At 40.8% G+C, this 27,891-nt stretch overlaps 2 protein-coding genes across 3 annotated transcripts in view; both read left to right on the top strand.

Moving 5' to 3' along the window:
- The window catches only part of dnajc9 (DnaJ (Hsp40) homolog, subfamily C, member 9), a 298,727-nt gene that overhangs the window by 163,678 nt on the left and 107,158 nt on the right, over positions 1-27,891 (top strand). The gene's annotated exons all lie outside the window — the stretch shown is intronic.
- kcnh6b (potassium voltage-gated channel, subfamily H (eag-related), member 6b) lies at positions 39-26,546 on the top strand. 2 transcript variants are annotated; one of them, XM_077205931.1, is made up of 12 exons: positions 39-291; positions 1,786-1,967; positions 4,193-4,618; positions 15,130-15,526; positions 18,219-18,418; positions 18,530-18,782; positions 18,872-19,065; positions 20,137-20,233; positions 20,612-20,890; positions 21,948-22,122; positions 23,398-23,605; positions 25,509-26,546. In XM_077205931.1, exons 1-12 carry the CDS (start codon positions 276-278, stop codon positions 25,761-25,763), a joined length of 2,682 nt encoding a protein of 893 aa, XP_077062046.1. In that variant the 5' UTR covers positions 39-275; the 3' UTR covers positions 25,764-26,546. The 2 variants fall into 2 exon arrangements, with proteins under 2 accessions (XP_077062046.1, XP_077062047.1); XM_077205932.1 differs by having other exon boundaries at positions 183-291; positions 23,398-23,542; positions 25,509-25,893.

Raw genomic sequence — 27,891 nt, 5'->3', positions numbered from 1 at the left:
GCCATCATGCACTTGTTTGATTGTGATGTGATTGATTTGTTTGAGAGTAGCCGCTGCCGCAGAATGCAGCTGACTGGTTCACACTGACAGGACATTCACATGGACATTTTTGTCCATGTGAGGGTTTGTTTGTCGATGTTCTGGGTCGAGTCACGAGAGGACGACCCCATCAGAGATTTCAATGTGTTTGTACAGGAAGGGCATGTGGATTATGTACCATATGAAGCTGGGTCCATAACAGATTGCCCTGGCGGGTAACGGCGAGAACTGACAAAATGCAGCACTTCCACGGTAAGAGAGAGTTTATTATATAACTTTACTGTACGAGAGTGAGAGCGTCTCTCGGTTAAGGTCGGATGTAGAACGGAGACCCCAACAGTGACGTAGGAGGAGCTTCCACTCGTGAAGACACTGTTTCTTTTGAAGGATTTACAACTGATTTTAGGTATGTTTTGAAAACTCGTAGCAAAAAAAAAACAAAAAACGTAGATCATTCATACGATGACCACGAATAGAATATCTGCTTGTCATTCCAATAAATGGACATAAAAGCTGGTTAATAAAAGCAACAGAAACTTTCATTTAGGCAAAGATTTGCATCAGAAGATCCGGAGAGATGGCTTAGAACAAGACTACAGGAGGAACATTAATTGCACCAGAACGCTTAAACTGTTAAAGATGTGATTTTGCTCATTTTTCTGGATGGATGTTCACTTTAAGCTACTTCTCTGGATACCAGGAATTTCTGATACAGAATTTACTTTCATGAGTGGATGACATTATTGTTCTATTATTATTTAATATGAAGTTAACACTATTTGGGACAAACAGCAACTACTCTGTTTACAAAACAGTTATAAGTAGATTTTTCTCTGTTAAGGGCAGTAGCCTGGTTCTTCAAATCATTTTTTTTTTTTTTTTTTTACTTTTTATGTGGCTGTAGGTCATTTCATATCTATAGAAAATAAAAATCACTAAGAGATCTCCTTAATATCTTAAATGTTTTTTCTTGACACCAATGAAATTAAAAGTGCAAATGTAGTCTCCTGCTTCTCAGATGTTCTTCCTGAGAAAAAAACTAATCTCATATTCTGTTGTGCTTCAGATGTTCTTAAATTTTTTTAACATGTGCTTAGATTTTCTAAGATACCAAAGTCTAAGAACATCTAGTATCTTATCAAATCCTTCCAAGATCATATTATCTGAGCCATGCTATCTACATTAATATACAACACCTGAATATCAGCAATTGACTCGTGTGTTGACTCTATGCTGTTTTGTTTCTCCAAAAGAGATTTATGAGGAAATATCTGAGACAAAGTTGATACTTAAATTAAACAAATGTGAACTCATTTTGTCTCCTGACCGAACTCATTTTAACTCCTGACTCTCTTGTTCTTACATTTTAATATAGTTTTTTATATAAAATGTATGTGTCAAAATTTAATATTGGGGGCATTATCTTTCTTTGAATTGTATATAATATAAATAAAATTTATATAAAATATATTTTATATTAAATATTTAAAATATATTTAATTGATATTTATAAAACATTTTAAAAATAATATATAAATTAAATTACTGTATTTTCTGTTTTTATATATATATATATATAGACCTATACGATTGTATGTGTGTATATATGTATATATATATAAATAAATAAATGTTTACTAAATTGTTATATATATATATATAAATGTCAGTAAAATGTTTAGTAAAATGTCATCCAATAAATCACTGCTCTGAATTCAATCCATTTTTTTCTCTTTTATCATAAAGGCTTAAAGGCAAGTTTGTGGAACTCTACCTCCAGCTCTGAGCGGATGAAAGCTTTAAACCGATTCTCTTCATTCAATCTAAACTTGCGTCGATCCAATCACTCCACGGCACACTGCAACATTGAGCTTGTTACGCCAAAGGTGAAGGAGCGCACACAGTACGTGACAGAGAAGTTCACGCAGGTAGGATGCATTGTTGGGCTTGCTTTATATCTTAGATTAAGATCTTGGTATTGAAACTGTTTTTGTAAAAACTTCTGGCTTTTGTGCTACTGTACAACATATTCAGATCCTGTCACATCAAAATAGTCGAGCACTTGATAGTTCATGTCTGAATAATAAAAGCAGTTGGCGCATGGAAAACAATGTGGCCAAAAACCACTCGTGGAAAGATCGTTAGGACAGACACATGAACCTTTAATGCAAGAGAAATGGCTCTTTGCCATGGCAAAAATCCATAACCCCTGTGGCCCCTGTTCCAAAACTGTAGAGTATCACCATGTAGTTGAAGATATAAGGTTTCACACCACATATTGTTTTGATTATTTAACGAAACCTTAATGTATCAGTCTGGCCAAATTCTGAGTGCCTTTTCCCCTAATTCTCCCATCATTTCCTCTTTCTATTTCCAAAGAGAACACAAACCTTTCATCCAGCGTTTGGTGCTTCTACATGCATGTTAGTCACATATCATTTCACTCTGTTTTTAGTGATATGTTATGTTTAGGTTTAAGGATAGGGTTAGGACTACATTTTTGGAAAGAAATGTTGTTCCAAGATCAATAAATTATGTTGATCCAGGAACATGTCTTATTTGGCAAAATCATGGTGACCATTGACTAAACAATAAACCAATGTTTATTTCACAAAACATATTGTTCCAAAGCAGCATTACAAAGCCTAGAGCCAAACACCTCAAATGACCAAGCTGACAGAGACAAGCTGTCAAGTTTGGACGTATATCTGAGTGAAACGGCTTCTCGAACGAGAAAAAATTTAGGATAGGACTTAATTTTGTCCATCGGGAATTGAGTGGATTGTTAGATGGTTGTGGTTTGCTATTGGTCGATCTCATGTGAGTGACAGGTTTTCCCTCCCTCACGCCAGTAAACACATTATCAAAAAAGAGAAAATTATTTTGTCGCAAGAAGTTAATTTGATCAAAGCACATGAATTAAAATAAATTATTAATAAATAAAAATTACATGCATGGATAAATAATTTATGATAAACTCAACTCAATTTTTATTCATAAAGCACTTTCAAAACCATTAAAATGGACCAAAGTGCTGTCCATAAGTAGTTAATAACTCTATCAAATAAATAGAAACATAAAATAACATCAAAACATGACACCAAGAATATCAAACAACAAATCACTCAGTTCTCAGACCTAATCAAACACCAAAAGCTTGATAAAATAAATAAGTCTTCAAGTCCTTTTTAAATATATCCATGCTTGACGAGGATTTTAAAGATAATGGCAACACATTCCAAAGTGCAGGAGCCGCAACAGAAAAGGCACGGTTTCCACTACGCCTCAAGCGAGACCGTGGGACGGTTAAGAGCATGCTCTGAGAGGAGTGTAGGTGACGTTGAAACTGATAAGGGATTAGTATGTCCTTTATATACTCAGGACCTGGATCATGCAATGCTTTAAAAACAAACAATAACACCTTGCATTGTATTCTGTATTTAACAGGTAGCCAGTGAAGGGGTATCAATACAGGTGTTATGTGATCCCGTTTTCTGGTATTTGTTGAGAATCTCGCTGCAGCATTTTGGACACACTGAAGACGAGTAACCAGTGATTCACTTATCCCTAGATAAAGAGCATTACAATAGTCGGGTTGAAACAAAGGCATGCAAAACAATCTCCAAGTCCTTGTATGAAAGGATGGGTTTCACTTTAGACAATTTTCTCAACTGAAAAAAAGATTTCACAACGCTGTTAACTTGGCGATCAAAGCGTATTTCAGGAATCGAAAAATACTCTCAAGGATCTTCACATAACCATGCATATTGTTGGAAAATAGTCAATAATGTCCAGCCAGACCATTCCCAAGCTCTTTGTTCCCCAAAAAAATGGGAACATAAGACAACAAGTCTTATCCTCATTTAATTGTAAAAAAAAAAAAAATTTGCTAGTCATCCCTCAGTCAAACACTTATAAAAATTAGCAAAAGATGTACTGCCATCAGACTCCAAAGGAAAGTACAGTTGTAAATCATCAGCATACAAGTGATAATTAATATTATGCTGCTTAAAAATGGACCCCAAGGGTAACATGTATAATGAGAGGAAATTAAATCCCATCTTATTATTTCTTGTTCAGCTTTGAGCAAAAGCACCTGACTTCCATTTGTTAGACATTCTCGCTAAAACTGATCATCTCTTTCCATGCTCAGGTTCTGTCTCTTGGTGCTGATGTCTTGCCCGAGTACAAGCTCCAGGCTCCAGACGTCCACAAGTGGATCATGTTGCACTACAGTCCTTTCAAAGCCATGTGGGACTGGATCATCCTCCTGCTAGTGCTCTACACAGCGGTCTTTACTCCGTATTCTGCTGCTTTCCTCCTTAATGAGCTTGAGGAAGAGAGGAGACACACTTGTGGTTACACCTGTAACCCTTTAAATGTTGTAGACGTAATAGTGGATGTTCTGTTCATCATAGACATTGTGATTACCTTCAGGACGACGTACGTGAATCATAATAATGAGGTGGTGACACATCCCAAGCACATCGCTATCCATTATATCAAAGGCTGGTTTCTCATTGACATGGTGGCCGCAATTCCATTTGATCTGCTCATGTTCAGATCTGGATCAGATGAGGTATGAATAACTTCTACTGAATGTTTTATTTGTGTCTTATTTGTGATGCAGATATGACACAGTGATGTGATCTCAGTGATCTATTGAAGAAGCATTTTGTAGAATAAATCTAGAAAACAGTAGATTTAAATATATCTACAAATGTATAAGGGATATTTCAAAGCAGTTATTTTTATATCAACATCATTCAAAACAAGAGATCTGACTATGGCTAGGGCATCTGTATCTGACCTCTGCAGTATCATCCAATTGCACCAAGTCTGGCTTGACATCTCTCCTTTCAAGATGGCGCCGCGGATGGCTGCCTCGGTGTGGGGCTCTCCAGCTATTGTGTTGTTTTTGTTCGTTTGTTCTGCGTTTAGTCATTCCTTTCCTATCAGTTTCACCAAAGACAAACTACTGGACATTAGGAAACACACACCAGATAACTTTTCTACAGTTTTTGATTATTCAGACGTTTTGCTGGACATTCTCGTCGGAGGGGCAGCGTTGTTGTTCAAACGCGCGGTCAGACGCAAACGAGGGAAGCGTGCCGGCGCGCTGGTTAAACTCCGTGAGCGCGGCCTGCGCACTGCTCTCCCCAGTATTCATCCCGCGAATCTCCGATCCCTTCCTAACAAAACGGATGAACTTCTTCTCCTCACCCGCACTAAAAAGGATTTTTTAAACTCTGCTGCTCTGTGCTTCACTGAACCCTGGCTGAGTGAAGCCATACCGAACAACGCAATACATCTGCAGGGCTTGCAGCTGTTCCGAGCGGATCGCATCGCGGAGCTAACGGGGAAAACGAGAGGTGGTGGATTTTGTTTCTACATCAACGAAAGTTGGTGTTCAGATGTAACAACACTGAAGAAGATGTGCTCTCCTAATTTAGAGGCACATTTCATAAACTGTAAACCCTTCTACTCGCCTCGGGAATTTTCCTCTTTCATTCTCGTGAATGTATACATCCATCCAGACGCGTGTGTGAGCGCGGCGCTACAACAGCTGGCTGAACAAATAGCTGAAACGGAACAAAGGTACCCAGACTCTCTTTTAATCATTCTTGGGGATTTTAACAAAGCAAATCTTTCCCGTGAACTACCAAAATACAGACAGCACTTTACATGTCCCACCAGAGACAGTAATATACTGGACCACTGTTACACCACAATAAAAAATGCGTATCACTCAGTCTCACGGGCAGCTTTGGGGCTCTCTGATCACTGTTGGTTCATCTCATACCGACCTACAGGCAGAAACTGAAATCAGCTAAACCTGTAATAAGGACTGTAAAAAGATGGACTAATGAAGCAGAGCAGAATCTACAGGCCTGCTTTGATTGCACTGATTGGACTGTTTTTGAAGCTGCTACCAATGATCTGGATGAGCTCACAGATACTGTAACATCATATATAAGTTTCTGTGAGGATACATGCATTCCTACCAGGACATTATTATCATTCACTAATGATAAACCATGGTTTAATGGAAAACTCAAACACCTTCGTCATGCCAAAGAGGATGCTTACAGAAGTGGGGATAAAATCTTGTATAACCAGGACAGAAACAGATTGACATAGGAGATCAGAGTTGCTAAAAGGAACTACTCTGAAAAGCTGAAAAAACAGTTTTCATCCAAAGATCCATCATCAGTCTGGAATGGCCTGAGGAACATCGCCAACTACAAGTCACCATCTCCCCGATCTGTGGACAATCAACACCTGGCTGACGATTTAAATTCATTTTACTGCAGGTTTGAAAAGCCCTCATTCACACCACACACCCGGTCTGATCTGCACTTCACACATTCACCATCACATCCTGATCTCCCATTACTCCCCCCTCCTGCCATCCAACCTGAGCTTAAGGTCTGTGTGGAGGACGTGAGCAGAGTCTTCAAAAAACAGAAGATTAGGAAAGCCTCAGGCCCATACGGCATCTCATCTGCTTGTTTAAAAGCCTGCGCTGACCAACTGGCCCCAGTCTTCACGCAGATTTTCAATAGATCATTGGAGCAGTGTGAAGTTCCCTGCTGCTTCAAACGCTCCACTATCATTCCTGTCCCCAAAAAACCCAAAATCACTGGACTTAATGACTACAGACCTGTCGCTCTCACGTCTGTGGTCATGAAGTCGTTTGAAAGACTGGTGTTGGCCCACCTGAAGGAAATCACTGGACCCCTGCTGGATCCCTTTAAGTTTGCTTACAGAGCAAACAGGTCTGTGGATGATGCAGTCAACATGGGACTGCATTATATCCTGCAACATCTCGACAGACCAGGGACTTATGCAAGGATCCTCTTTGTGGACTTCAGTTCGGCCTTCAATACCATCATGCCTGGTCTTCTCACACCAAACTGACCCAGCTCTCCATACCATCCTCGATCTGTCAGTGGATCACCAGCTTCCTGACGGACCGGCAGCAGCGAGTCAGACTGGGGAAACACACATCCAAGACTCTCACAATAAGCACTGGTGCCCCCCAAGGGTGCGTTCTCTCCCCACTGCTCTTCTCCCTGTACACTAATGACTGCACTTCTAAAGACCCCACTGTCAAGAACCTGAAATTTGCCGACGACACCACTGTCATCGGTCTCATCCGAAACGGTGACGAGTCTGCTTACAGACTGGAGGTTGAACAGCAGGCTGTCCGGTGCAGTTATAACAACCTTGAGCTGAACACGCTCAAAACAGTGGAGATGATCGTGGACTTCAGGAGGAACAGCCCAGCACTCCCCCCACTCACCATCATGAACAGCACTGTGGAAGCAGTGGAGTCATTCAGGTTCCTGGGCACTATCATCTCTCATGACCTGAAGTGGGATAATCACATTGACTCCACTGTGAAAAAGGCCAAGCAGAGACTGTACTTCCTTCGCCAGCTGAGGAAGTTCAACTTGCCACAGGAGCTGCTGATTCAGTTCTACTTAGCCGTCATTGAGTCTGTTTTATGCGCTTCCATCACTGTCTGGTTTGGTTCAGCTACCAAATCAGACATCAGGAGACTACAACGGACAGTCCGGACTGCGGAGAGGATTATTGATGCCCCCCTTAGAAACCTCCAGGACCTGTACTGAGGAAGAGAGCAGGTAAAATCATCACAGACTCCACTCACCCTGGACACCACCTGTTTGAACTGTTACCGTCAAGACGGAGACTCAGATCACTGGCCACAAGAACATCTCGGCACAGGAACAGTTTCTTCCCACAGGCCATTTCCCTTCTGAACAGTTAACATATCTCCCAAGGCATATGCCTGTAAGTGCAATACTCCCACTGTTTAGTGCAACATCTTAAAAATTCAGGTGATATTTATATTTATATTTATTCATACTAGACAAAATACTGTAAATATGTTCATAATCTGTACATTTTTATTCTGACAAAACCCAACTGTGACCATATATATTTATATTTTCATATTTTTATAATTTTATTTGTAGAATTTGTATTACTATTTGTATTACTATTACTCGTTGTATCTGTATTTGTATATGTGCACTGGAAGCTTCAGTACCAAGGAAAATTCCTTGTGTGCGCAAGCACACTTGGCAATAAAGCTCTTTCTGATTCTGATTCTGATTCAGATAGGAGCGCTACCTTTCCTCAGTTAGCATATTCGCTTCTTGTACAGCAAGCGGGGAAAGCTTGGTGGATCTCTCCACTCGATGTTTCAGAGAACTGGGGTTATGAACAGTAACCTATTGTTCTCTTTCATCATCTTGTGTTCGAGATCCACCTATGGGAGATATGGACAGCTCCCCAGTTGCCCAATACACTCACAGCGAGTCCCTGAAAGCCAGAGGAGGGTCATCTGGAAAGGCGGTGCATGGACACGTCACAAAGTAGCAAGAGATGAAAAGCTGGTCGCTTCTCCTGAAAGAATTGGTCCTGTCTAAGGAAACCCGCAAGGCACGTACAGGACACAAAGCGTGCAACCTCTTATCCTCCGTGGAAGAGAAAGGAGGTGGGTGAAAAGACACACATCAACCAGAGCGAGAGTAAGAGAGCGCCCATCAAAGTGCAAGTTTGGGTTACAGAAGTTGTCGAGGGCCGTCATGATTTTCACCTGGAGACCCACGAGGTTGAGCAGGTCTCCCCAGCTGTGCTTCATTTGCTTGGCACATGGATAAGCTGCTTTCTTGGGCCGGGAGGCGGTCCCAGGAGTTTCCCATCGTAGACGTCCCTCTCCTGGTCAGTGGCGCTTTGTAATGCCTGCCATTCAGTATTGAGGCGAGCTGTTGCTCGCTCACAACACTCAATGAGGACGGATTGGGGATGAGCAGCAGACACGTGAACCTGAGGAGTGACAGAAGGCGGGATAGCCTCCTCGTCCTCCGAGCCATCACGGAGGCCTGTGTCATCCTCGTCCGTTTGCAAATGAGGGTTCACCCATTAAGATGTCCTCAAGGAAGGCAGACTTAGCTTTGTCAGCCCAACTCAAAGCTTGAGTCCCCTGGCTGCGTGATGTCACCGCCTTTTCCTCTGTCAGAATCCGACTGTTAGAAATCCACACTTTGAGTACTGGCCACCTTATGCCTGCGGCGCCGGAGTTTCTTGGGACGCGCCAGGCAGTGGCTACAATTTTCGGGGAATTTCAGAGCTTTCTCCGTGTCCTTGAGGCCCATGCAGACCAAGATGACCACGCGATGAGCGCTCCACACTTGGCCAGGCAGGCACGCGACAGGCTATTGTCGGAGGAAGCTGCAGATTTGGATAGCACCATTGAAATGGGCATTCAAATCCAAACAGTTGGCAGCCGTGACAGAGGGAACGAGCGAGAAAAAAGGCAGACAGCCTAATGTAAAGTGCAGCGTGGACGGCTTGCAGGATGACACTGCTGTAATGAAGAGCAAGACGACGTCCAGTGGAGGCTGATCTGAGCAATATGTCCTCCTGATGACAAATGTGAACGTCTGAAAAAATCCAACAAGCTGTAAGAAAATAATCCAGAAGTCGTGAGAAGCGAATGTCAGCTGAGGAAATGTAGCGCGTGGAGGTGCTTTATGCACTTTGGTAAGTGCCCTTACCTGGCATCGGGCACGCACTCCTATCTGCCAAGCCAGACTTGGTGCAATTGGATGGTTCTGCAGAAGTCAGGTACTGATGCTCTTCCCATAGGTGAATCAAGACAAGATGATTAAAGAGAACAAGTGCCAGTTATATGCCTCATCTACATTTGTGTAAAATACGACTTCAAATTGAATAGATTATGTACTTTTTCACATCAATCTTAATACAGACATTTCCCAGAATGTCACTTGTAATTTTAGCACATTTTGATGAAGTATATGGAAATAAGAGCTAGCATTTTGTCTTTATTTTCTCTTTCTATTTTGTAGTTGATACAATGCAACTAAATTTGTAACATTTTATTTAGACCAGGTTATGTTTTTTAACCTTGTTGTTACAATCATATTGTCCCCTTTTTAAAGTAAGGAACTATTGCAATAATAATAATTTAAAAAAATGTATCATAATCATTATAATCACATTAACTTTTAGTGAACGAAAGAAGTGAACCCTTCAAGGACAAATTAAAATGTGATCTATATCACTTTATGTTTTATCTTATGTTCTCTTTCATCATCTCGTGTTCGAGATCCACCTATGGGAAGGGCATCCGTACCTGACCTCTGCAGAAGCATCCAATTGCACCAAGTCTGGCTAGACAAACAGAAGCGCGCAGCCAATGAGCTATGGTAAGGTCCCACCCCCTTACCTAGAGCATATAACGCCTGCAAGCGCTGCTATTCCCCAGTTGACATGCGCTTCTCGCGATCTCTGTATGTACACAGTTCGGCTGGAATTACAATGCTCACTTTCGTGTCTTCAGGAGGATATATCGCCTGATCAGTCTCCGCCAGACGTGACTTTTGTTTTTCAGCCTATCAGCTGTGTTCTGCATCTGGAGCCGCCCGCGCTCTCATCGTTCTCACCAACTCCTCCTTCCACGGCTGCCCGCCATTGAGTTTTCCGAGTTCTTCGCCGAAATGTCGCTGTCTAAACCTGCTTCTCAGGTGAACAACCTATCACGGGCCTGCCCGGCCGCATGTGGTGCTCTCATCGCCGCTAAGGACCTGCACTTGTTCTGCGTCGTCTGCTTGGGTCTCAAACACGCTCAAGAAGCCTTGGAGAACCCGGAGAATTGCAGTCATTGCCTTATGCTGGCCCAAGAAGCTTTTACGACGCCGTCTGAAAGTTGCTGCTACCCAGTGTGCGGAGCTCGGCCTTTCTGACTCGGATGGGGGACACGGTGACAACGACGCGCTACCGGGGGACTCCCGGGGCGCCACCTCACTTATTTGGGCTGACCAGCCCAATCCTGCTTTCCCCGAAGAGGACATCTTCGCGGGCAACCTCACGCTCGTTGATGAACCGGCTGGTTCCGGCGACGAAGATGACGCGGCCCTTCTTGGGGTCTCAGAGGACGAGGAGGCCATCCCACCCTCTGGCGTCCCACAGGCCGTCGCCCACACGGTCTTGCCTCAGTCCATCCTCCTGGAGGTGTGTGAGCGAGCGGCCGCTCGCCTCAACGTTGAGTGGGCGGCTCCACAGAGCGCCACTGACCAGGAGAGGGACATATATGACGGGAAAGTTCTGGGACCCCCTCCCGGCCCGAGGAAGCAACTCTTCCCCGTCCTTCCAGCGTGTGCTAAGCACATGAGGCACAACTGGAGCGACCCGGCGACCCCCCCCTTCCATCGCCAGGCACCTTAACCCCGCACAGGGCGGGCTGCTCGCTCCCCCTAAACCGGTCTTGCCCAACAAGATGGACCGTTTTTCTGCCTCAGTTCACCAGGCCGCTTATAAATCTTTAGCCTTGGCTGTCAGGGCCTTGAACGTCTCCTCCCTGCTCTACGCTTATCAGTCGGAGATTTTGGACGAGTTAGGGCAACAGTTAGAAAAGGGAACACCTTCTCTGCCCTTATGGAAGGAGATCCTGACGGTGAACGACCTCGTCCTCTGTAACGCTCGGCAGGCCGTCCAAGCCTGCGGGCGCTCTATGGCGCTCTCTGTGGTGGGAGAGCGCGCGCTCTGGCTTAACCTGTCGGGTCTTTCTGACAGTGAGAAGAGGCACATCGCGGGTGCATCGGTGGAGCCCGGCTGGGCCCTCTTCGGCCCCGCTGTCGCGTTGATGCAACAGCGGTGTGACGACAAGAAGAAGGAGGACGAGGCCTTCAAGTTATGCCTTCCTAGGAAGGCGACACCACGCCAGGCGCTCCCTGCGCGTTTGCCTAACCCACCTGCCAGGGGACGACATTTCCATCAAAGAAAGGCACCGCAACACACCCCCCGTACGCAGGGTTTTCCGCGGATGGTTCCCCCTCTCTCGAGGCTGTCCAGCCCAAGTGTTTAGTGGACGTTGTGTGTGTCCCAAAGGATGTTTCGGCTCCCTAGTGGTTGATTCGTACAATAATGCAGGGTTACAGACTTCAGTTTGCTATGAAACCCCCGCATTTCAACGGCGTTCTCTCTTCACACACGGAAGAGAGCGCCTCACACATTCTGAAAGAGGAAATATCCTCCCTCCTAGACAAGGGAGCGATTCAGTTGGTGCCCCCCAATCTGATAAATCAGGGATTTTATGTCCAATCCGTCCAATCTTGGACCTCCGGGTGTTGAACAAACATTTGAGGAAATACAATTTCAGAATGCTAACCCATGGCTCGCTCGCCCGAGCCATAAAACAGAACGACTGGTTCACATCGGTCGATCTGAAAGATGCTTTCTTCCACATAAGCATTTACCCTCCACACAGGAAGCTTCCTCGTTTCGAACCTAAGCGCACTGGGGCTTTTGCCGCGCGTTATTGCTACTATACAGAATGCCAGGGCCGTTTCTACACGGTCCTTAAATGGCTGTAAGTGGCAAGTGTTCGAAGGGTGGTGTGATGGGCGTGATCTCACATCTTATCAGTGCTCAGTACCTGATATTTTGTGTTTCCTTCAAGACCTCATGGAAAAAGGGAGATCTTTTTTCGACAATTAAGGTCTACCTGGCTGCGATTTCGGCCTGTCATGTGGGTTTTGAAGGCTCAACAGTCGGGCAGCATCCTCTATTCGCAGATTTATGAAGGGTGCCCGTCGCTCTTTGCCAGTCATCAGGAGAACTGTTCCTGAGTGGGACCTCTCCTTGGTGCTGGAGGCTCTGTCTCAGTTTCCTTTTGAGCCTCTGGGAAGTATTTCCCTGAAGTTGCTGTCTTTTAAGACAGTTTTGCTCTTGGCCTTGGCATCAGCTAAACGTGTCAGTGAGCTACATGCACTCTCGGTTCATTCCTCGTGCACTAAATTCTGTCTTAGTGGAGATAAGGCTTCCCTTAAGCCTAATCCGGCCTTCATGCCGAAATGCTTTCCTGCGTTCACTTCGGAGGTGTTGGAGCTGTCCGCTTTTCACCCTCCTCCTTTTTCCTCCCCCGGAGGATCAGAGGCTAAATGCTCTGTGTCCTGTCCGTGCTTTACAGACATATTAAGTGAAAGTGAAAGTGACACATGATGGCCAAGTATGGTTACCCATTCTTGGAATTTGTCCTCTGCATTTAACCCATCCAAGTTAGTGCACACACATTAGGAGCAGAGAGTGAGTAGTGAACACACATACACTGCAAACACACATACACACACCCGTGGCAGCGGGCAGCCTGTGAAGCGCCCGGGGAGCACTTGGGGGTTAGGTGCCTTGCTCAAGGACACCTCAGTCATTTTCTGCCGGTATTGGAATTGAACCAGCAACCTTTGGGTCACAGTCCAACTCACCATCCATTAGGCCATGACCGTCCCCAATATATGACCAGGACCAGTGCTTTCCGGAACAGCAACCAGCTCTTTATTTCATGGGCGCCCCCGCATAGAGGGGATCCCATATCTAAGCAACGCGTCTCACATTGGCTTGTGAATGCTATAGCCTTGGCATATGAATCAAAGGGAGTGCAGCCCCCAGGGGACATCAGAGCTCGTTCTACTAGGGGCTTAGCCCCTTGTTTAGGGGAGTCTCACTGCAGGACATCTGCTCCGCTGCCAGTTGGGCTTCTCCTCATACCTTTGTGCGTTACTACCGGCTGGATGTCACCAGTATCTCGGTAGCACATTCGGTTCTAGGGGTAGGGTCTTCTTAGCCCTTCCCTGCAACCCCGTTGGAAGTAACGAATAGGAGGCCATGCACATTCCTGTCACCAAGCAGGCCTTCTGGGTGTGTATATGTATATCTGTGTTGCTGGGGTTATTATCATGTGTGTGCCACATACATGTTTCATGTCCTGCACGTGCACAGCAGTTATGTGTGTGCGTCTGTATTGCAGGTTCATGTTTATGGACGTGTCAGACCTGGGGAGACCGTCCTTCTCTGGCTTTCAGAACCTCACTGTGAGTGTATTGGGCAATCGGGGAGCTGTCCATGTCTCTCCCATAGGTGGATCTCGAACACGAGATGATGAAAGAGAACAATAGGTTACTATCGTAACCCAGGTTCTCCGAAACATCGAGTGGAGAGATCCACCAGCTTTGCCCCGCTTGTCGCACAAGAAGCGAATATACTTACTGGGGAATAGCAGCGCTTGCAGGCGTTATATGCTCTAGGTAAGGGGGCGGGACCTTACCATAGTGCATTGGCTTCGCGCTTCTGTCTGTCTAGCCAGACTTGGTGCAATTGGATGCTTCTGCAGAGGTCAGGTACGGATGCCCTTCCCATAGGTGGACTTACCACTCGATGTTTCGGAGAACCGGGGTTACGATAGTAACCTATTGTTTTGTTTTTCAGTAGGGGTCAATCTTAAAATGTCAATCCTGTTGCCATGAATTTGTATTGTAAACATATTTTAATTGAAAAGAAGATATTTGTAGAAATAGCAACATTAAACTGTAGGTGAAACACACACAGTCACAACCACTCCCATTGTTATACTTATAAGTTAAATGAAGTTCAATATAAATATAAACATATGTTAAAATGCATTAATTTTGCTTAATAAAAAAAGACTATCACTTAATTGTACTAAATGTGCACTTTTAGTGTACTTCAAATTTTAAAAGCAAATTTAATAAAAACTGTGCTTGCAGATAAATAATAATTAAATAAAAGGCCGTTTAAGTGTACTTAAAGTACACTTTCATGATTGTTCCTTAACACACTTACTTTAAGTACACTTTTAAAAAGTGCACTTTGTAATAATGTCAAATTAAACACTTTTCCTTTTAAATCTTTTTTTTTTGTGGTGTAAAGAAGTACTTATTTTTATGTTTTGATTAACATACCAAAGCACATGTAAAGTACTTGATTATAGTTTTAACAGTAGTGTATTATTCAATATTACATTTACAAACTAAATATATATTTAACTAACAAAATTTCAACTCAATGCCCTGAAACCATTGCATTCAGTTTGTACTTAACTTCTTTTAAAGTGTATTATTTCTGTAATAGGCACTCATTTTAAAAGTATTTCGGTTTCACTAGGGATTTAAGACTGGGACTCAATATTTGTGTCATGATGCTCACTATTCTTTCTTTGACCTCCCATCATCCAATTTGCAGACGACAGCCACTCTCATTGGCCTGTTGAAGACAGCTCGTCTGCTGCGGTTGGTCCGTGTGGCCAGAAAATTAGATCGATACTCAGAGTATGGAGCTGCAGTCCTCTTTTTGCTCATGTGCACTTTTTTGCTGATTGCTCATTGGTTGGCTTGTATCTGGTATGCCATTGGCCATGTGGAGAGACCTTACATGAAGACAGGTTGGCTGGATAACCTGGCCGATCAACTGGGAAAGCATTACAACGACAGTGATGCCAGCTCAGGACCCTCCAATCAGGATAAATACATCACTGCACTCTATTTCACCATCAGTAGTCTGACCAGTGTGGGCTTTGGGAACGTCTCTCCAAACACCAACTCTGAGAAGATTTTCTCAATCTGTGTCATGCTCATTGGCTGTAAGTAACTGTAAAAAGCTCTTTATTTCACACTGAAATATGCCATTTATGTCCCACTGTCCTGAACACTTCTTCAATCCCTTCTTTAGACTACTTGGCTAGTAACATTTAAACCTAAAAAGCCAATGTTGGTGAACTAGACTCTATAAAAAGTCTTTATTGGCATATGGTTCCATGAAGAATCTTAAACATCCATGGAACCTTTCCATTGCACAAGTTCTACAGATTATAAAAAAAAATTCTTCACACTAAGAAAAAATGGATCTTGTAAGACCTGTTCCTTGAAAGGTTCTTTTGGGAACCCAGGAATGTTTTTTTTAATGACATTGCTGCTGCTTTTGGAACCTTTATTTCTAAGAGTGTAATCAGAGTTATGGGGGATCTGAACAATTCTCTTAAAAGATTGACAGATATTTTCAGTAAAATATTGAAATTTTGCTATTTACACTTGCTATTTTTATTCTTAGTCCTTTAGCTTTTAAGCACAGTGGGAATGTATATGACGTGGGCAAATGCTATATGCCAGATGGTGATGGTTTTACTTTTAGTTTCAGTTTTGGTTAAAGTTGCAGTAAGCAATTTCTGAGAAACACTGTTGTTATTTGAAATCGATACCCAATCAAACACACCCCTACCCAAAATAAACTCTATCCTACCTTCATTGCTCCGCCCCCAATAACAACGAACATGCTATGCAACACAGGCAACTACAGCTGGCACATTACCCAGCTCGCTTAAGTATGGAGGAATCAGCTGTGATTCAACAACAACCGCATACTGGATCTTAGTTACGTGAAACAGCAAAAAAAAATATTACTCATATCGAGCAGAAAAAAAGAAAGAAACCAAAGAAACCTCGGCATCCATTTTCAGGCCTTCCCACTCTCTAACTTCCTCCAGCACTGGAAAGCTTTTCCAATTTTAACGCGGGTCCTAGGTCTTGCCTGATTGTAACCCTTCTTTATTCCAGTTTTAACCTACCTTATTCTATTTTGGAATATCTTAGCCATCTTTCTTTTTTTGGTTGTGTTTAACTCCTCTTTTCCACATACACTCACAAACCTCCCTAAGCACTTACCCTCGGGGGAATCCCTTTTGCCATTTTGAAGTGCCTTCATCTTCGTCAAGTGGGTGAGAGAAGTTTATTTGGACAGACACTCAACCCTCGATTTTGACAGTGGGAGCTACTCAACGTACACTTCAGGCAGATCCATAGACCACAATGCAACATAATTGTGACGTCAGCAAATCTGGCTTACACCCACCCCACACAACTCTAGTGTATGATATTGGAGTTATTTTGACATTTAAAAGCATAATACTTATATTTACCTTAAGCTGACTTTTATAGTTTATTGTATTGTTTTCATTTTTGTTTGTGTAATTTTTAAAATTTTCTTCACACAGCCCAAACATACATACAGGCCTATAGAATAATGCGTAAAACAAATTAATATGAAAAAAAAAAAACTGTAAATAATAAATCGGCTCCATAGCAGATCCCAAGGGCTTAGGGTGTTCCATTTAAACACATTGCAAGGGTTCTGCCAGTAGTGGGCACTCGTGCATCGGAAGCAATAATGTACTCGGATGTACGAGGCAGAGAGAAGGGTATAAAAAATGCAACTTAAAGTCTCCATGAAATCAAAATTAATTTTTTTTTTGGCTTTTGATAGGAATATGTTAGTCTTACTGTTATCTATAAGCTAGTGTGGATCAATGGTTTTGGTGACATCACGCTGCACTTCAGCTTTTCATCAGATTTTCTGTCCAATCAAATTCTCTCTAGAATCTACAGTGTCCCACCCCCAAATAGACATTCAAGCTGCAGCTAATATTGGTCACTTGTTCACACATTTACTATTATTTACATAGTGAATGGCACATAGTGCACTATATAGGATATAGGGAATGATTAAGACAGTTAAAATAAGTTAAACTTTTAAAAGACGCGTCTCGAGACCTTGCGGTTTTGCTGGCTCTGGTCGAGCTGTAATATAAACAAAACACTATTGGCTATTTTAATAGTAAAATAATAATAATAATAATAATACTTTTATTTTATATAGTGCCTTTCAAAAAACTCAATGTTGCTTTACAATAAATTACAAATAAACATGACATAGAAACATGACAGAAACGATTCAAATAAACTGAGATGGATATCATAATAGATAGAGATACATATACATACAAATCAAATCATAGAGTCAGGGAAACAGAAATGTTTTAAGGTGGGTTTTGAAATTTAAAAAAAGAGAGAATATGTTAGATATGTTCCGCCCTATCTTCCTTTTTCAGTGAAAATTACGTCACCACATTGAATAATCCTGCACGTTTCAAGACATTTCAATGGGCCTTTAAACACAGCCTTAGAAATGTCCCACTTGCTCACTCTGCCTCCTTCCCCATCAGGAGCACAATTAGCTACAAGAGTGTTTTGTTCAATCCGATCCATTTTTTTCTCCTATTTTCACAGCCAGGACAATGTACAAACATAATATTTTTTTCTAAACACACACATAACATACATCTAGCAAATATTCACAAAATAGTTTGTTTGGGTATTGATTTAAATTTTCAACAGCATTTCTCAGAAATTGCTCACTGCACCTTTAATAACCCTTATAACATGAGGCAAAAGATATTGGCACTGTTGACTAAATATTCTCCTACTGATTTTTTGTTCTAGCTCTCATGTATGCCAGCATATTTGGGAATGTCTCAGCAATAATTCAGAGGCTTTATTCTGGAACAACACGCTATCACACTCAGTTGCTGCGGGTTAAAGAGTTCATCCGCTTCCATCAGATACCTGGAGAGCTGAGGCAGAGACTTGAGGAATATTTCCAACATGCCTGGTCCTACACAAATGGCATTAATATGAATGGAGTAGGTTATACCGAGCTGGAATCAATAACCCAAATATCATTGTTTTCTACTCCTGTATAGGTTCATCTATATAATAAAAACCCAACCATACCGCTTATTTTCTAATTATAGGTCCTGAGAGGTTTTCCAGAGTGTTTGCAAGCTGACATTTGCCTGCATCTGAATCGTAGTCTGCTGCAGAGCTGTAAAGCGTTTCGTGGGGCAAGTAAAGCGTGTCTGAGAGCTCTCGCCATGCGTTTCAAAACCACCCACTCCCCACCTGGAGACACCCTCTATCATCACGGGGACATGCTCAAAGCTCTCCACTTCATCTCCCGGGGTTCTATTCAAGTGTCGCAACATAACACTGTGCTTGCCATACTGGGTGAGATTAATATTACATATGAGCAAACAGCTTTCTGATCCATTGGTGGTTTGAGACATAATAAAAACTACTTCCTGTTTCATGTACAGGAAAGAACGACGTCTTTGGAGAGCCCATAAACCTGTATGCAGATCCTGGTCACTGTAATGCTGATGTTACTGCACTTACCTACTGCGACCTTCACCGTATCCAAAGAGACGACCTCATAGAGGTGCTGGACTTGTACCCTGCTTTTGGAGAGAGCTTTTGGAGGAAACTAGAAATCACCTTTAACCTACGAGATGTGTGTAAACTCAACGTCCCAAACACATTTATACATACTCATCACTGGTTATTGAGTACCGAGGTAAAAAAAAGCATAAACATTTATCTTCCAAGGATATATTTATTAATTGGATTAATTAATGTTAATAAAATATATTTCTCACAAAAGTAAATATATATTATAAACATTGATACATCTAGCATTCACAGTTAAGAATGAATGAATTGAGAATATTGGATGGATTCAAACCAATTTTCTAAACAATTTCTTTGCAGTTTGTGTGATGGATTTGAAGTCATTATTATGACAGAAATAATAAGCACAATTATTTTAATTATTTTATATGCCTTGTGAAAAAGAAGTGCGCGTAATATTACTGAATGTGCATATTTACTTAGAGTACACTACTTTTAAGTCATTTGTTAATAATCTTTTAATGCTTTATTTGATTAAACTTTTAAAGTTAATATATTTTAAATGTATTACATTGCAACTTCATTATAAATGTGCAATTACAAATATATTTAAATATATGACATATAATACTAAGTTTCAAAGCCAATAGAAGTAAATCACATGCCCGGTTTCACAGACAAAGCTTAAGCTAGTCCCAGAATAAAATGCATGTTTTAACTGTTTTTACTGAAAGCAACTTGCACTGGCATGTCTTCAAATATTTCAATGACTCTGTTTTGTCTCAAGATGCACATCAGTAATGTTTTTTAATCGAAGCCCCGTCTGTGAAACCAGGCCTTAAAGATTTAGTTCGTCATTTAGATTTAGTAGGTCATTTAGTCCTACTTGAGTGAAAAAACACTCTATAGTTCAGCTAATTGCAACTATAAAGCATTTTGATTTAATTACAATTAGCATGCAATTACGGTGTCCGAAAACATCACATTCATTTCGCACTTGAGTCTATTCTTTTATAGTATATTATTTCTGTAATAATTACGCTTTTGAAAAGTATGCTAAAGTGTACTTTTTCCACAACGCATAAAACATTATTAATATAATATAAATTAATCTAAAACATTGAGACAAATCCTTTCTGTACAGTAATCATTGTTTTAATTGGTATGTAATCAGGCTGAACAGATGATGGAAAGTGAAAATTTGGACTGCGGTTACCATGCAAGCCGAATACGACAAAGACAAAACTCAATAGACAGGCGCAACCGGCCAGGTGAGGAGAACACTCACAAACAAACACTAAAATACCCATTGAGACTTAATATTGTAAAGTTGTGTCCAGAAGTCTTCATTTACAAAGTAAAAATCTTTTAAATGTAGCAAACAAACTGAAACTTGACATATTTCAGAATTATTTCATTCATAGTTCACCAGTTTACAATTCACATCTACCCTCATTTTAGAGCCAGACATTTGACTATCGACAGAAGTCAGAAGACAAGAGAATAATTTTGTAGATTGTGTAAAAAAATATTTTAATCACCTAACTAAAAACAACATAGTACTGTATGAATACAAATTCTGAAAATATATTGTGAAAGTACACTTCTTTTTTTATTTTATTTTTATTGCTCTTGTCTTGCCATTCTAGATGGAATGGACCAGAATGACTCATACCCATCTCGGACGTGTTCGGTGCTGGGTCATCACCATTCTCTAACTGCTCACATGCACTGGGAGGAGCTGTGCAGCTGTGCTAGCTCCACATCGCAGTCCAGTGAAAGCCTCAGCAAGTCTCCCATCGGCCATTGTGAGCTGTATACCTCTGAGGCAGACCATCTAGACTACCCCTCTCCTGTTGTGAGACTAATACCAGCGAGTGGTGCCTCTGGGATCAGCAGAGAACCTGGCATGGACATGGGGCAGTTGGGTGGGTATACATACAATATTTATTGGACTTTATACTATCTTATAGATGTAGATACAGCATTACAAAAATGTAAAATCTGGGTCCTGAAGCCAAACCATAGACTGCTGTAGGGATGACATAAATTTGTAGGCCAAAACCCAGAACCGGGTTAGCATTTTAGCACTTTCAGTTCTATTATCTTGAAGTTAGTTGATTTTTGGAATGAGGTTTTGGTTAAATGACTGAAATAAGCTCTGTGGTTAACAGAAGCTCAAGATATTAGAAGCTCAAGTCTTATTCTATGATATAAAATACCGTAATACTCCCTTGTGATTTTTTTTAAAGCTTTTACTTGTCTTGAAAAAGGCGGTTGCTAACAAGTGGTTAAGTAGGACTACAGTCTACAGAGGTTGTCGGGGATATTAAACGTCATCAAGCCGAACAGGAAAACTCATCTACTCACTAGTTAAAGTCGTGCGAGCTTGGTGTAGTTTGTTTATAGCATAGGTTTAGTTTTTTTTTCTGGAAATTCTATTTAGCCTTCAAAATTCATAAAAGTTGTTTTCATTTGTGAAGATTATTATGATGAATAAAATGTGTAAGTATCATTAACTTTGGTTATCACAAGCTTATTTTCTGAAAAAATTCAAAAGCCGATGGAAAAATCCTATTGGGTTTTTATCAAGGGAACGAGGGTGATCAAGATATTATCACCCTAGGTCCTTGCGCACTGAGTCCGAAATTCTCATCTGAAATTTTTGCACATTAAAAAATAAATACGACCTCAAGTTATGTCAATCACGCTTACACACCGCCTCCTAAACTTTCGTCCGTCATAAAAAAAATTCTTAGGGGTTTGCTAACAAAAATACGTCATCACTGCAGGAATTTATTGAAGAATTTGGGGTCATTTGAGATCATTGCAACCACTATTTTAGTGCTGAACATTTTCACAGTTGAAAAATGACTGCACCCTTAAAATCTCTCAAACTTGAACTTTAAATGACATATTGTAAATATGAATGTTTTTCTTGAATTGTTGGATTTGTTATTATTCAATATCTCCTCCTAACACAAGCTCCTCCTCCATCTGGATTGTACCATTACTGGACTGACCACCAGGCAGCTCATTTTGCTGAAAAGTCTCAGTGCCTCCCCTCTGTCTGGACCTCATGTCCTCCGCCACTCTTTGCAGATCATCATCCCAGTGAACTTGACTCCAGACTGGAGCTCTTGCAGAGTCAGCTTATGAGGTATGTGATGCACCTTATAGGAACAGTTAAGGCTGAAGTACGTAGTTTCTGCTACACTAGTGGCACTTAGCGGAATTACAGAAATAAAGCATATTTCCAAACAACCTTGCACTTGGCGCCTCCTGCAAGGCAAACAAAGCTCTAACGGTGCTTCTGAAGGGATGTTTTAAAAGGTATAGGCAACTTTCAATAAAAGCACCAACATATTAGGAATACTTTTCATATACTTGTGTCATGAGTAAGCAATTGAGTAGACTTAACACTCTGTACAGCGAATGTGAGCATATCTCTTATAATAAACCCAACCCTGAAAGCATGCGTACAGCATAGAGTCGTCTATTTGATGTGCGTGTTTACATCTGGAAGACGTATTTTTTAGAGTGTTTGCTCATCTGCAATACATCTATAGGACATTTCCTGTCAGATGTCAAATAGACGTTTAGAAAATGTCTTTAAGATGTTTATGATTTAGAATGTATGTAAAACTGACATCTTAAAGATGTCTATCAGATGTTAGTAAACAGCAGATGCTTTCCAGATGAAGTGATCTTTAACAGACACGTACGTGTGCTATCTGGAAACCAATGTATATGCACCAGGCGCATTTTTTTATATGATGCACCAAAATGTTTTGAGGCTGTCTACACTGGACACATCAAAGTAAGCATTATAAACTGGTACATTTGTCTTTCTGTAGGGGTGCATGATGATGCTGTTTAGGACTGAAACATCCATTGTTGCGTGTAGCATCGCAATGCCCCGTTCACTTTAACGTGTTCATGACCTGTTTAATCTTTAAAGGTCTAAATACAGCGATTTTTAGCTTGCATTTCTCTAACAGAAGCTGAATGTCTTTGTGTAGTAAGAGCTGTGCAAGTAAACCTCATTCCCCTTGCTTCAGGAGGCGCACTAGCAACTGACGCTAGAGGCTGCAGTCTTTAGCACTCTTGTTAGCATGCCTGCTTCCTGTGCCAGAAACACCGGTTCGAATCCCACTCGGAGCGGTGCGTGTAGAACTAGAGGGGTTACATTTTCCTATGCATCAGCCATGGTCCCACAGCGACTAAACACCCTCTGGCTCAGCCTGCTATAGTAACCAAGCCCCAAACCACTCTCTTTGTTACATTGACACATACAGCGACCAGGGGCTGTCAAGCTCTTGGTTCTCGCCACTGATTCTCACGTGTCACATAACTTGTTATTTGAATGCTTTAAGGCAAGATGTCCAGCAAAAAACTACTTAAATACTGCAGTTTTCTGCTCCCTTTCTCTTAGGCTAGAGACCAGAATGACAGCAGACATCAATGTGATTCTTCAGCTTCTCCAGAGACAGATTGCACCCGTGCCTCCAGCATATAGCTCTGTTTTACCTGACAACCACATTCCTGAACCCGCAACACTGTATGGAAGCAGCACACCGGTACTTCACAGCATGTTCCCCATTACAAATATTCAACTGGACAGCAGAAGCACTACCATTCAGGTAAAAGTGCTGTCCAGTGGATATATTTTTTTTTTTCAATGCCAGACTTCCCTTGTGAAAACGATATATATATATATATATAAACTGTACTTGCAGATATAATATTAATGGCCCCTTAAAGGTATAGCGGAGGATTTTCTTTTTCCGGGTGGGTAGCCTTTACTATTTTTTCCACCTAAGTGTCAATCATTCTGGTGATATGTTTACGTAAGGCCGTCGTAAGTGCTCGTCCCTTTTGCGCATGCGCACTTTCAGGTGTATTATGTGTGATGAGTTACGGTTTCAGCCATTCCTTTGAAAATGGCTGAGGGTTGAAAGAGAAAAAATGTATACGAAGTGTATGATAAGAAGAGAAAGGCCGCAGAATATAGAAACAAGACCAGAGTGATTTTGGGTGAATATTTCACACGCTGGCATGCGCTAAAAGCACAGGTTGGGCTTCCCACTGATGCCGCAGTCGCGAAGATTCTACTAGACAGGTAAAGTTTGTCATACTATTTGGAGAAATCCATTTAAAATCACAGCTAGTAAAAGTTAATGTAAGCTATGATTAGCAATGCTAGCCCTGGCACAAGTCATGCACCGCGTAGACACGTTAAATATCTCAATTTGTCTAAAGTAGCCTTGTGACCAAATGGTAAATGGTATCACGCTGAAATATTCTAAAACCTTGTGTGTTCATTTTCGATAATTACAATGTGTTCACCATAGTATTTATTACACAAATGCAACAAGCTACTTCTCCATTGCATATCATGTCTTGAGTCCTCGGTCACTCAACACATTTAATAGGCGTTTCCTCTCGGGAGAAAATAGAGTGTTGCGCATGTGCATTTTTAAAAAATTTGGAGAGGGCGGGTCTTCTCTAAAATTCGGAAAGATCCTCCGCTATACCTTTAATTAAAATTTAAAAGGACGCTTAAATGTACTTAAAGAGAGTACACTCTCATGGCTGTTTCTGATCAAACTTTAAAAAGTGCACTCTGTAATCATGTCAAATTTCTGTTAAGTACACTTACTGTATTACTTACTGTACTACATACTAAAGCACATGTTAAGTACTTGATTATAATTTCACTTAAGTGTGTTATATTTGATATTACATTTAAAGTTAATATATTTAAAACTAAATTCTTCATTACAAATGAGTAATTACAAATATATTTAAATATATGACATACAAGTTTCAATAGGAAAAAAATATTAAAGTGTGGGAGTTTGCACTGAAGTATATATTATTAATTATACTATTACATACATTAAAAAGTATGTTCAAGTGTACTTCTTTTTCACAAGTCAAGTCACCTTTATTTTTTTAGCATTTTATACAATAAAGATTGTTTTCAAAGCAGCTTTACAGTAATAAAAGGACAATGTTTCAATGATGCAAACAGAGTTTAATTTGGCTGTACAGCAGCTCTAAAAAGAATATAGTGTCATTAATTAGCTGAAGTCAGTTCAGTGTCATCGTACATCACTGTTTTTGCAGAGCTGCTTTATAGCCGAATTTAACTAATTAATATAGCCGAATTTAACTAATGATTGAACTAATATCTAATGTTCTTTACAACGGAACTGTATCAACACTGAACTGACTTCAGCTGAACAATGACACAATTTTCTTTTTAGAGCTGCTGTACAGGAAAATTGGACTCTGTTTTCATCATTCACAAGGGTTAATTACTCAGAACTTTTCATTGAATGTTTAAAATTCTCCTTTCGTCTCTTTCTCACACCTCCATGTTGTTCCAAAACCATCCTGATCCTAACTGATACTAACCTTTAGCTAAACAATATCCACAGTAAGCTAATGACAAGCTGAAGGAAACGTTATGTATTTATTTAATTTTTTACAAGAATGAACAATAAACCAAATGAACAATCTTTAAAACTGTGTTTCCAGAGTTCAACCCAGCCAGAATCCATGTTCAAGTCAAATTCCCAGGGTTCTCTGTCCAGTGGCGTTCACATGGGAGCTGCGTCAGATAAACTAGAAACGAATGCTGTTTCAACTCCAGCGCTAAAGCCCATTTTTATAGATGCTCCGCGGCTCTGCGCGTCTCTCCGCTTTCCCTCGTTGCCTGGCAACCTGGACTCTTCATCACACCCAGAAGACATTCAAAAACACATGTCTGATCCTTCCTTGCCAGTCAGCTAAAATCACAACACGCCATCAACCAGCTTTCACAACAGATCAATGAGCACACATCAAAACTCAATCGATAAAATCCCTGCTGATGTCACCAGCTTATGTTGTATTCTGGATGCTAGAAAGACCATGCGTTTCCATCATCTTGGTTAACCAAATGTTGCTGCCCACCAGATAGGACAGCCCCAAACTAGCACTAGTAACTAGCATGAAAACTCAAACTGGTACTTTCAGCAGAGTACAAAAGCACAAGAATGGACAAAATCCAACATAAGCCACAGTTATGGGTAGAATCTCAAACCTCAGCCGTGGGCAGTTGTGGCCTAATGGTTAAAGAGTCAGACAGGTAACCGGAAGGTTGCGGGTTCGATTCTCAATACCGGCAGGAAATGACTGAGGTGCCTTTGAGCAAGGCAAAGGCATCTAACCCCCAATCGCTCTCCGGGCGCCACTGCAAGTGGCTGCCCACTGCTCCGGGTGTGTGGGTCCATGGTTTGCAGCTTGTGTGTGTGTTCACTATTCAATGGGCCAGATTTACTAACAGCTTGAGCCAGTGCAAACCCTCTTTTAGCGTTAAAAAAGGTGACCTTTTGGAGAAAAATCTTTTTGTTGTACATCGACATCAATGTCATGTTCTTCAGGCAGTGTGACTCAGGAAACAGTCACAATTGTCGACAAACCTTTGAAAATACCAAACCAAAGAATGTCTCTGTATGACTGGGATTGAACTCTGTATATTCTGTGTATTTTATTTATGTAATTAAAACTATGTTCAATAAAAATATGATCATTCTTGAGACTGTTCTTTGAAGACCTGCCACCAGATATATATTGGCTGATCAGATATAAAAAAATAAGCTAAGTTATTGTTATTGCTAAGTGTAACTATCCATCAAAAATCTGGGTAAATCAATATATCAGTCGATCTCTGTTCTAGATTCACCTCATTTGGAGAAAATCAGTTTATCAAACATCTTAACATCTGAGACCCTATTTTATATATAGGCTACCTCAAAATAAAATCATCATGCTAATCATCATATTTCATTTAGTGGTAAATTCAGTCTGGCAGTGGCTAGTATGTCTGCTCTTTCTAATATAAAAAATTCAACTATTTTAGAGCTGGAAAAGAATATATGTTGAAAATGGAAAACACAGTTTATGATCTACATGACCTGACCACACCATTTGGAGATTAATCGTGATAAACATGCTGCAACAATAAAACCAGCATCATTAAATTAAAACAGCGTATTGTATTCCAATCATTCCTCCCGCAGTAACATTAGCTGCTTTCAGCTCCAGTTTAGCTATGAAACAACATACATAGAAGTATGAGATTTATGTAGTGACCAAAAATGTTCAATCAAAACTCTTACTTTATACCTTTGTGTCTCCGCTAACATACTCTCAGCCAATTTCATTACAGTCTGAGATTATTGCATATTTTTTACTATCCAGTCCAATTTTATTTTTGTAAAGAAATTCATATGCACGCACAATTAAAATGTGTCTGCATTTGTTTGTTTTTTGCGTTTTTTAAGCTTATTTCTTTTAAGTACTTCTATATTAAAAACTAATTTCTGTAAAGTGTTTCTGCTGGACCTTTACTGGCCTCTGTGTGGCACTGTCTCCATAAGATCACAACATTTCCTGAAATGATGACATACAGCCAAACGGCACAGCATTTTCCCAACTTACTCTTATCTTTAGAATGAACGTTATCTATCTTCTTCTGGTGTTTAGGAATAACAGTCTCTACTTCCTCATTACTTCATTGTGACTAGATGGCCGTGTGTTTATGAATTCTTCATTTGAATGAGAAAAAAGTCAGAATTGCGAGATAACAAAAAATTGATTACCTTTTTATTTTTATTCAGTTGCAGAAACAAGCTTCCATAAAAATCTGTGGCCTTGTGACATTCAAATGAAGAATTCATAAACACACGACCACAGATTTTTATGGAAGCTTGTTTCTGCCACCGAATAAAAATAAAAAGGTAATCAATTTTTTGTTATCTCGCAATTCTGACTTTTTTTCTCACAGTTGAGAGTTTATATTGCAATTCTGACTTTATAACATGCACTCGTTTTGCAACGAGTTTGTATCTCATAATTCTTAGAAAAATGTCAGAAT

This window comes from Siphateles boraxobius, unplaced genomic scaffold (genome assembly GCF_051911475.1).
Source record: "Siphateles boraxobius isolate OS27281-9 unplaced genomic scaffold, OSU_SipBor_1 55, whole genome shotgun sequence".
NCBI classification, from domain to species: domain Eukaryota; kingdom Metazoa; phylum Chordata; class Actinopteri; order Cypriniformes; family Leuciscidae; genus Siphateles; species Siphateles boraxobius.
This window is presented reverse-complemented; position numbering and strand designations above follow the sequence as displayed.

Coding starts and splice junctions, on each gene's coding strand:
- kcnh6b (XM_077205931.1), top strand. Junction 4,619..15,129: donor TCAGATCTGGATCAGATGAG/GTATGAATAACT, acceptor TCCAATTTGCAG/ACGACAGCCACTCTCATTGG. Junction 20,234..20,611: donor AGACAGGCGCAACCGGCCAG/GTGAGGAGAACA, acceptor TTGCCATTCTAG/ATGGAATGGACCAGAATGAC.